The following is an 11,374-nucleotide window of genomic DNA, read 5'->3' as shown; positions in this document are numbered from 1 at the left end:
GAAATTCTCATGCAAGATACAGAAGCACAGTATTGTCATACCTTTGTGAATTTACACACAAGCTTTCCATATAAATAACATGGAAGAAAGATGGTGTCAATATTCAGTGTCAAAGTGCCTCTGGTTTTGAATCGCTATCGAGCGCCGTCGCTTTTGTCCTCCACAGGGATGTCTACCACACCATGAACCTGCGTGAGCTGCTCGCAGTTCAATGAAGCCAGTAATTTCCTCGGCCCGGGCAGGGTGGGGACGAAGTGCTCGGTCAGAGACACGGAGGCAAGGCTGCCAATATCTCTGAGGGTAAGACAGGAAATGACAGTGGCAATCACACAAGATGTACAGGGTAGTTTAAACTAAAACTGGACACAGCATGAAGTCTGATTCGCCTCCTCACCCGTAATGAATTACGCGAGCAGTTTGAAGGCCCAGTCCTTCCACGTGGAATATCACCGCCTTCAGCACCCGTGGCAGCGGGTTAGTAAACGAGATCTCTACCGCCATCTTCTCCCCGACCACGGCCTTCCCGATCGGCTGCGTGAGAGAAAAACGAAGCGAGGAATCAGATCTAAATATAGATTTTAATCTCCTTACCAGCACTATTTTCCAGCTGAATTGCCCGACTTACTTTTATGATGAGGTCTGGGGTCATGAGCCGGAAACTGAACTGAGTGGCCAGGACCTGCTGTGTTTCTTTGACTCTGCCAGACAGAGTCAGCATCAGGGCGGCCTGGTCTATCAGCTGGTCCTTGTAGTCTTTGTACTCCAGGGTCCACTCCAAAGCCTTTTCTGTGGACGGATGATATGGGCAAAGTTAAAAAAAGTGTGGTGTTTTTTTTTCTTCTTTGTCCCCTACCTCCCTGCGACCTATGATTAAAGAAGTTCTCCTACTTTTTTCCCTTTCACTCCCTTTATTAAATAATGTTTGATAGGGAGTCTCAGAGTGCTGCAAAGTGGCAAAATGTCTTTTTCAAAATAAATCTTCATCTTCAGTGTCAGTTTTCAGTACAGGCTGTTTCTCACCCTCAAATATCTTAACGTTTACCAATTTCTCACGCCGACTTTTTAAATGAAGATATTAGAATCGGGTCCGTTTCCGGTTTTCTGGTCTGATGAACAAGCTTGTGCTGTACCAGCATTTGTCATCATTATGCACAATTACCAACATGAGCCATCACGTTCTGAAGAGAAACGTACGACACATTACAAACCGAAACACTAACAAAAAGTCATATTTTTGCAATTTGGAAAAAAAAAAGAAGAAACAAAGAATCCGTGGCAGAGAAACTCATCCATGCCTTCAGAACCTCCCGTTTGGGCTACTGCGATGGAGTCCTGTCTGTGGTACCCAGCAAAGCCCTGGATAGGCTCCAGTATGTCCAAAACTCAGCCACCAGGGTTCTGTATCAACTACAAAATCCTCCTGCTGTCCTACAAATCCATTCATGCCCTCGCCCCTCAGTACCTCTCCGTCCTCCTTCACCCATACACCCCGTCCCGGAACCAAGCAGGACAGCTTCTTTCAGCAGGCTGGAGTCTAGCTAAGGACTTTTATTGTGGACAGCTTTCGTTTCCTGTTTTGTTTTTGTTTTTTTCTGTCTGGAAATGAACTATGCAGGTTGGAGACGACAGGAATTGAAGGACAGGCTTATTCAATCTTTTCCTTTGTCACCATCATTATGTTCCTGTTCTCCTCCTGCTCCCATGCAAGGTCCACTGCATTGCTTTGTTGTTTGTTGATGGCTTATGAATCAGCAGGTGTAGTAAGTTGACCTTTTCTTCTTTCTCTCTGGGTTATGTCACCAGTGATGGAGCTCACATGAATGCACTTCCCTTTACTATCCAGTATTCTTCCAAGATTTTAAAAAAGTAATTTCTCGTGATCTATTTTTAAGTCTGATCTAAATTGCTTCCTCTTCTGTGTTTATGACTTTAGAAATGACAACACGTGAAAATTGAGAGAAGAGGAACATTTTTTTGTTTCTGTGTGTGAAAGAGTGAAAACAAATATTTTCAGGGGAAAAAAACAGTTTGACACATGGATTAAAAAATTCATGTGTAAAAAGTTGTTGTTTTTTTCTCCTGGAAAAAAAAAAGTTTCACTCCGTCTCACACGTCTCTGTGCGAGTAAATACAAGCACAGACACGCTTTGTTGCTGCTCTTTGTGATTGTGATAAAAGCCCTTTCATACAGCTAATGGGACAAAACTCCTCTGTAGATTCTTACAGTCTGTTATATCCCTGGGTGCCAAAACCTACATTTCCTTCCTGCAAGCCTCCCCGATGAGAGAGGGAGCTCCACTCACCCTCATTTGGCAGCAAGTCCAAATCCGTGTTGTCCTTTCTGACCGTGGCCTTGTGAACACCGGTGTAGTACATGACTGCTGCCTGGCTGTGCAGGATGATCTTGCGCTTCTCCGAGCTGCTGTTTCGCAGCGTGATGGTCAGCTCTGCGTCTCCTCCCATTTTAGGACCTTCACCCTCCATGGTCACCTCCATAGTCACATCCTCTGCGGTGGGAGAGGAGTAGGCCCCGGCTTTGGAGCCGTAGCTGCACGCTGTTTCCACGGCGATGCGTTCCGCTTCTGTGCCTGCAAACGACAAAAAAAATGTCGAGTTGGTTCGATAAACAATACGGTCGATCTCGGTTAAGTTGCACGTTCGGTGTGTGCGTTTTGTTTCACCTTCAGGGTGTTTGTAAAGGTGTGTGATATCGTGGCGTTCATCAGAACCAACAGCCTTTGTGCTAATGAGGTGACCCATGGTCTTTTTCTCGCTGTAGATCTGACTAAAGGTCCCATCTACGTTCCTCTGCCAGTAGATTTTGTCACTGTTGACCTGGAAGAGAGAGAGAGAGAGAGAGAGAGCTGAGTTAGAAAATAAAGCCCTCTTCTCTGCCAAACAGATGGGAAACCATATGGCTTTTTATTAGTACACAGTACAAAGCAACTAAAAGTTCAGCTGTTCACTCCTGTAGGTCAAAAAATGTGAGGAAAAACTTTATTTTAGAGAGTTTATCTGCTCAATTGCTTTTGAATACTTAACAGGAATGCAATACGGACTGAACTTTGGAGTAAATGACATTTATTCCACAAACCTCAGCAAACACGAACGGAGTGTCGTGTTTCAGAAAGACCTGACCGTAGCGGACGGCAGCGAGAGAAGCAGGACCACAGCGGAAGGTGCCCTGGCTGGTCTCCTGAGGCGTCGCGTCGACAGCTTGCCAGCCTCCGTAGCCTGGAGGCAAGTCTGAACGAGCCATCCAGCAGTCGTTCCACACGTGGAAATTCCTTCAGGGAAAAGGTCAGGTTTAATAAAGCAGAGAGCGCATGTCAGGTCGAGGCAGCGTCGCAATGATGAGGACAGGACGTACCAGATGGAGTCGGCGTTGAGGTGATCTATAGGCTCCAGGTTCTCGTCCAGGTACACGTCAGTCGTCAAGGAGACGTCCGTGTCGTGAGCTGAGCTGAAGTTGGTCACAGTTCGACAGGGAATGCCTAAACACCGTATAACTGACAAGAAGATAGATTGATAGGGAGTTAGTGGGCGATATCTGTGTGGCATTAACCTGACATGTGAGGACAAGCGATGTAAAGACACGCGAGAAGAATAAAGAGTCGAACCTGTCGTGACAACGCCGGCAAAGATCCAGCACTGGCCGTACTTAACAGGGGTGCCCTTGTTTTTATGGTACTGCTTCAGGATTTCCACACTCCCGCTCCAAACTGTCGGACTGGTTCCACCTGTATAGACTCCGGACCAGTTTCCCGCCACGACGCCACGGTCGTCTACAGAGTTGATCTGGATAAAAAAAGGAAAAAGAAAAATGGAAACCCTGCTGACAGACTTCTTTTCCAGTTTGCGACGGGCTCACAGCGTCTGATAAACACGCTCTTCTAGTGTTCACATAACAAACAGATAAATGGACCACTGGTGGCTCTCTAGGACAAAACAGCCCTGCGTTAATCAGAGCGGGGTATGAGACAGTGAAGTACTATCCACAAAGTCCACATGAGCGACAGATTATTGTATTTAAAGATGCCAAAACAGTGATTAGAGGTTTATAGCATCACAGATAGGATATGACAATTCTGGGTCGGGGTTAGTTATAGTTTTAATAGCGGCAACTCCACTGCTGTGATGTGTGGAAACTGTTATCATGGGCGAAGTCGCTTTAATATGGCACTGAGCAAAGGTTTCTATCGGTCTGGCTGGTCCCTGTATACGAGCACATCATGAAGAGAAATCTGAAAGTGTGTAGAAAAGTGAGTCATCGCAGTCTCACCATGGCTGAGATGACTCGCACCACAGTAACCGGGTCTCCCCAACCAGACGGAGGAGTTCCACTCTTCTCCAGGACAAAGAGGCAGGCAGCAAGAATCCCGTCATCGAACTGAGAGCGACACACAGGAAGGATGGAGTCAGTTATAACGATCAGTCTGTTCACTAAACGCCCACTGCCGACAGCTCACACGACCCTCTCACCTGCCCGTAGTTCCACGTCCGCACACCGATTTGATTCTGCGTGCCGTAGTAGATTCGTCCGACGTCATTCAGGACGTACTCCCGCCTCTCGTCTTCAGAGTCCATGAACACCGAGTCCTCTGACAGAGAACAAGAAGGACATCTTCAGAAACATTTCCATATTTTTTAACTACTGTTTCTTGTGAAGTTTCTTAATCCTGCAGTGTTTCTGTAGCCAAAAAACAAGATTTTTCTCTATGAAACACTTAAATAAGTAGCCAGCTGTTTTGTTTTTGTTTTTTTAGACTGTCTGAATGTGTCTGAGGTCACAGTCTGTCTGTGAAGGATTGGTTTGAATAGAAAAAAACAAAGAAAACAAGACATTTTTATGTTCATTGTTTAATCATGCCTCTGACTCATACACGTCTTTTTTTAGAAATGAATGTGAACAGTATTGCGTTCGTCGAGAAGAATACTGCAGCTCATAAGATTGACAAAAGATTTATGAGTAATGCTGAAGCTATTATTTATTTAGTCATTTCAGAGAGCATGGTATAAATATATCACTTTTTGTCTCTTTTGCGGGGTGTTTTCCTGAAGGAATAGTTAGACATGTTGGTCAATTTTGTAATTAAGTTTGAAATTGCCATTTAATGCTTATGATTAAACATTAAAACTAAAAAAAGTAATCAGAACTGATGAAACAAGGTAGTTAAATCAGAGGTTATTCTTCTTTATCTGACCTGATTTTAACAGTGGAGATTAAAGTCAATACGTGGCATCGCAGGAGGGTAAACATGTATCTCATATCGTATCAATGACTAAAGCAGAGGTGTGATTAAAAGTTTGGGCATCCTTAAATATGGGAATGGCCGGATTAAAGAGAGCGATACCGTCTTGTGTCTGTCTGTTAAATATAAGGCTGTAGCCAACAGCCGATTAGCTTAGCTTAGCATAAAGACTGGAAATAAGATGAAAAAGCCCTGCTTTGTAACAAAATCCACCTTTCAGCACCTCTAAAACTCACTTATTAACATTTTAATACACCGAAATGAAAAAAATTACAATTTTCTATTCTACCGGGGTGTGGACTGTTGTCAGATAATTTCTTAGCTCTGAGCAGTTCCTCTTTTTCATTCTCTGGCAGATAGCAAATAACTTATTTCCCTAAATATCAGAAAATTCCTCTAACACTGCAAACAATAGCCCCAGAAATGAGTGGAATGAACTCACCTTACAACAAAAACAATCTAATCATTGTGCACTTTCACCAGATTTGTATTTCCTGTATGATGCTGTATTGCGAGGTGTGTCTGTACCTTCACACCAGGGGTTGAACAACATGTAGATGTCGTTAGCGGGGTCATGTGTGGAAATGAACTGGCCGCTTGCAACGTTTGTTTCCACTACGAGCTGATATCGGCCGATGACCGCCGTGGGTGGAGAATTAACCGACAGCTTTATTCTTCTGTCGTCCTGTTTCACGACGGCAGCCTCCCAACGGTCGTCCTCCAAGTCCTCCACGAAAGGGACGATGACATGGGTTCCCTTTGACACTGTTGGCAGCGGCCCTGACGAGGCGAGATGAGACACACATCACCCACATGTGAAGGAATATAGCGAGTGGAAACTATTACCGATTCCTCGTACCAGGCCCAAAAAAGAAGCAGAGCACAGTTCAATTATTTTCATCACAATCTGCTCCCCTTCAATTTGAAACCACACCTGCATTCCTACCCTGTGTGGTAAAGTTTGCCTACTGTACTGTCTGGGAAAGGTTTGCACACACACACACACACACACACACATATACAACATGCACACACAGCAAGTCATGACAGCATTAGATCTTAGGCAGCAGCTTGCTGTTCAGCTGAGCTGTCTTAGGTAGTTATTGGGCTTCTGCATCCTGGGGAGGAAGAGAAAATCTTTAATGGGGACTCGCAAACAAAATCACACTTTCTAGCATAACATGTTGGGAAACTGAGCTCTCGCTTTTTCTCTCCCTTTTGTGGAAAACTACAGCCCTTCCCGATTTATGTCTGCACTTGTCAAGGGGTGTGAACTTCTCTTTGTTTGCTGTGTTTACATGTGCTTTCACCGAACTGAGCAACCTTGCTGCAATGTCGCAATGAGATGTTTATTTGGGCAGACAGACAGACAGACAGACTGCTGTGTGACAATCTGAACCTGCCTCCCAAGAAATAAATGAAGTGAAGTAAACAAGCAGGGCAAGCCACAGCATCACTCCAACCAAACCGAAGCCAACATGTTCGGTGAATGCCTGCCTTTTTCACTTTTGCATTAAAATCGGGCGCACATGCAATGTTCAAATTTAAGGCGTATTAACACTCCCCAGAGGATGAACCCTCAGGACAATATACAATAAGCTTTTTTTGCTTTCTTCCAGGGTTAAATGATAAGTCCAATTATCTTTTCTGTCCAGTAAATGTACGGCCACAGTCGGGAAGTTAATGCTTCTGGCTAGGAAATAGACCATAATCACAGTTAGCAGTCATTGTCCTCTGATAAATTATTATTTCACTGCTTCCTTATTGAACAGCAACTGAAAAAATAATGGCCAGTGGAAATCTGGAGTGACAGCGGCCCATATTTTCAAACTAAAACAACAATCTTGATATTATCAAGTATGTTGTTTTAGCTTGAAATGGCCACCATGTGAGTGTTAAGCCCTGTGAAATTACAACTTTACGAAGCGGCTTAGTGGTGTGAGAGTGGTACTGATTATTTCATCCATCTCTTGGCAAGAAAGAGTGAAAGTGAATTTCCCAGTATGTCAAAAACATCTCTTTAAGAGCTTTACTCTTGTACAAGCCCAGAGCCAAAATGTCAACTTTGCACACAACATGTCCAATAATTTATTTGGCGTTATCAGTTGGAAGTTTTCTAAAAACACTCTCTCAGGAGGGATAAATGATTTTGTTCCCACTGACATCGGGGCTTTTACTCCGCCGCCGCCTCTGGAGAAACTTGTATTTTTTCAGCCGTGCAACAGGTAACACGCTCCACAGATAGCAAAAATTGTCAGTGTGCGGTTCAGCCCGCTGACCGCTTTCATTCTGTCAGGTGTTATGAAAATGGCAGCCTCTCTGAGCCCTTCAGACTTCGAAACGCACTGCAAACCGCAATGTCAAAGCGTTCGACTGTCATTGAACTCCACTCGAATTTGAAAAAAACAACCCTGTGTTTTCATAGATTGGCCTGTGATTAGCTTCATGCCGAGGGGCTCGCATCTGAGTTGTTGTGAGTGAGAACAGTGCACCCTCTGCGACGGTTTGAACTGAGATATGAGCAGAAAAATGCCACTTTGCTGGTTTATTTTTGCATGAAACATCCACCGTTTGGAGAATAGTGGCATCGCTTTAACAGACTAAAAATCTTCATCTGCAGCTGTTATTGTCCTGCTGCTTATTGCTGGACGACTATTCATCACCAGTGTTGTCATTTTTTGTGTTCACACTTGATTTTGGACTTAATGGGATGCCACTATATATTTTCTTGTGAGGAAACAATATAGCAAAAAAGAAAGTGCCATTATTTTTGCTGCTTTATTTGAAAGAATTGCAACCGCTTATTAAACCATGTATGTTTCCTCAGTATGAAGCAGTTAACGCAGGGGGGATTTGCTTTTTCTAACACGGATGCGCAGCCCTTTCTGTAAAAGAGACATTGTAATTATTCACACCCAGCTATAATTGTAGGATCTATATTGGTCTGTGTCCTCTCTCCGCCGTACGGCACAGAGAGGAAACAGACGCAGAAAATGAACCGTGGGTTAACAGGTGGAGGGGGATGAGACTCAGACAGCACTGATGGCAAATTGTGAGTAAACTGGATTTTCAGTTAGAGCAGGACTGAGGACGCGGCATCTGTAAAAACACTCTTCCTGGAGCGTAGCAACCGGAGCTGTTACCATAGCAATAGCAACCAAAAATCACCCCCCTTGCTCCCTATCTATCCATAGATCTATCTCACACTCAAATGCAACAAAATCGATATCCTCCACACGCGAGCGGCTACATTAACAGTTTCACACTGGAGCATAACGGTATGAACTTTTTTTTTTGCTGCCACATTTTAGTTTCCTCCCACAGCCCTCGACCCGTCACCTTTCTCTGTTTCCAGCACTGTCAAGAATGAGGGAACTATTAATTATCATGTGGAGCTCTGCACGGGGCTTCAGAGGGGGTCAGGAAAGCATGCGAGCGCGGTCAGGCTGGATTGCATCCATCCAGTTTCACACTTGGCCTCTGAAGAGTAGAGGCCAGCCATGTGGGAAATTCATAAAAATAAAATTAGTATTCATCAGCGTGTGTGTTGCCTGTTCAATTTTTACTCAGTTTTGTTGTTTGTCAAAGTCTGCACAGCCACATTTCCAACCACAGGAACTTTCCCCAGGAACTAGGAACCTTTGGTGTGTTTCAATTCCCAATCAGGAAGCTCTACACGGTTTCTGTCAAGGACCAACCTGTTTTCAGTTCGAGGTGAAGTTTGTCAGTGTTGGCGTTATAAGGTCGAGACAAGGTAATCCACATCTGGAACGTCTGCCCTCTGCGAACAATCAAGTCGTCCCTTTGGTAGAGATCTGTGTGGTGCTCTGTGCGGTTCGGCCCTGATTTGCTTTTCATCAGGTCTATCGATCGCACTTTCAGGAGGAGTTCTGCAAAAAACAAAAAACAAATACATGAATGAGGCGGTTTATTATGTGGCTGGTATTTACTCTGCTTGATAAGACACTTGTGAGCTCTCCAAGATGCCAGTTACCATCAAGCTCGCTGCCACCAGTCGCAGGCTTCTCGCCATTTATCTCTTCGCCCTTATCTGGGTCGTCAATCCCTGTGACCAAAGTGTCCGTGACATCGTCGTCACTTGGTGGTCTGGGACAGCAGCAAGGGCAAACCTTACGCATCCATCGCCGGCAGGCATTTTCTTTCTCGCCATTGTTCTCTTCCGGCTCTTCCTTTTCTTCGTCTGTGTCGTCCCCAAATCCGAGAGTGACAGATGGAAACCGACCCACTGCAGATCTGTCTCTGATCGAGCGTGTCTCCACAGGCATCCTGAGATAAAGGCAGACTTAATGAGAAAATGTAGGGCTTGGTTATTGATTATGCATGGGTTTCCTTAAGGACGACGCCATTTTTTATACATATACAAGTCTTCTGATACCCCAGTCGTCACACTTGAGACTGCTTTGCTCTGCACTGTGTCTATTTCAACCATTTCCAATTATTTATCCGTTAGCCTACCTTTAGCATCATATTTAACGTTACATCCATTTCTTTAGGTTATCAATTTTAACTCTTTATCATTTATGTGCAGCTATTACAACTACTTTTAGCAAAGTTTTTCACCATCAGCTACTTTAGCTATCTATCTTAACCATTAACCTATTAGCCTACTTTGAGCTAACCTTGTCAAGTGTTACTTAGCTAACTATTTGAATGTTTAGTTATCTATTTCAACCATTTATGCTACTTGTTGCTACTTATTTCGATTGTTTGCTTATTTATTTTAAACCATTATTACTTTAAGCAAACTATTTCAAGCATTTAAAGCTAACTGTTGAGATATCTCAGCTCTCACTGGCTAGTTTTCGCACATTCCCTATTGTTTTAGTTCAAGTATTACAGGTGACTTGAATCAGGATTTATACTTTAAAGAGGGGAGCATATCACCAGAGCAACTTCTAACTGCTGCTAACTGTAGCTGCCGTTAGCTAGTTAGCTCAGTTAACCGTACAGCTAGCAGTCGTATCAGCTCACTCTGCCCGGACTGGGAGCACTGGGGGAATGTTGCAAATGTTCACTATCGTACTACCACCTTAAGTGGCTAGGGGCTAGTGGGTTAGCATGCTAACTTCTATAGATATCTCTACGACACAATGTCTACATGCTGTTGATAATTTTCGTTATTTTTTGAAAGAAATTAACAGAAATTTGTACATATTGCACCTGTTAATTAAATTATAATCTTTATTTATTTATTTATTTTGAAGTTGATGCACCCTGCAGAAGTACCCAGTTTTTGGAAACACTCACATAAAGAGGCTTAACAGCTCCTGTGTTTTTATTACAGTGTGCACTGTTAAATGTCACATTGATTTCCCTCCTCTTGTCTGTTCATTTAGCACTCATAAAGGTGTTGCTACTGTCATTAACCTACACATTGTAATGAATAATGCTGCTAAACAGAGAATCAATCACACTGCTCAGTTTAGGTCCGTGGCACACTGAGAATTTAAGCTTCTGTCATGAAGCCAGGACGCGGACGTTGGCTCTGTGTCTGTGTCTCTCCATCAGGACACATCTGGAGCTGATTCACAATTGCTGAATTACAGCCTGATTTATAAGTCAGAAAGCATCCAGGAGGTTTTTTCTGGGGAGGTGAGCACATGCTCTGATTAACAACTGCGCTATGAAGATGATTTAAATGTGTTTGTGTTGCGATCAAACACCACGCTTTGTCGCTTCTTTGGCAGCAAAGAGTCACATTTCTTCAGTGAACTATCCAAGAATCAAAGACAAATCCACACGCACATTTTAATCATTGAAGATGCTTCAAAATCCATCTTAGACTTGCATCTTCCCATCCCACCTTTCAAGAAAATGCTATGAACCCACTGAAAGCCGATCCCACACACATTATAGATTCCTCCTCTGCAACTGTGCCTGTTATATGGTGGCCAAACAGGCTCAGGTGAGGCAATAGCAAGACTGACAATGAGTTCACTCCTTATTCATATGCCAATGAAGTTGAAACTGTGAATAGGCTACAATGAATAACAGACAGTGTGAGAGGAACGCCTCCTCCCAGCTTAGGACTGTGAGTCATATTTAATGCTGGCAGACAAGATTTATAGCAGCTTAACAAAACAATGTGCATTAAAAAAAAA

General features: G+C 43.6%; 1 protein-coding gene across 1 annotated transcript; it reads right to left on the bottom strand.

Moving 5' to 3' along the window:
• On the bottom strand, window positions 1–9,538 carry LOC141005323 (protein-glutamine gamma-glutamyltransferase K-like). The gene is made up of 13 exons (XM_073477156.1): window positions 9,247–9,538; window positions 8,951–9,142; window positions 5,781–6,032; window positions 4,483–4,601; window positions 4,283–4,390; window positions 3,621–3,798; window positions 3,371–3,509; window positions 3,095–3,287; window positions 2,682–2,835; window positions 2,304–2,588; window positions 626–786; window positions 395–531; window positions 1–294 (listed from the first exon to the last, which is right to left on the bottom strand). The coding sequence occupies exons 1-13, from the start codon at window positions 9,536–9,538 to the stop codon at window positions 135–137; spliced, it is 2,370 nt and encodes a 789-aa protein (XP_073333257.1). The 3' UTR covers window positions 1–134.
• Between the last annotated feature and the right edge of the window lie 1,836 nt (window positions 9,539–11,374).

The sequence above is a fragment of the Pagrus major genome, chromosome 11, assembly GCF_040436345.1.
Source record: "Pagrus major chromosome 11, Pma_NU_1.0".
Taxonomy (NCBI): domain Eukaryota; kingdom Metazoa; phylum Chordata; class Actinopteri; order Spariformes; family Sparidae; genus Pagrus; species Pagrus major.
Note: the sequence above shows the minus strand (reverse complement) of the source record. Positions and strands in the feature narration are given on the sequence as shown.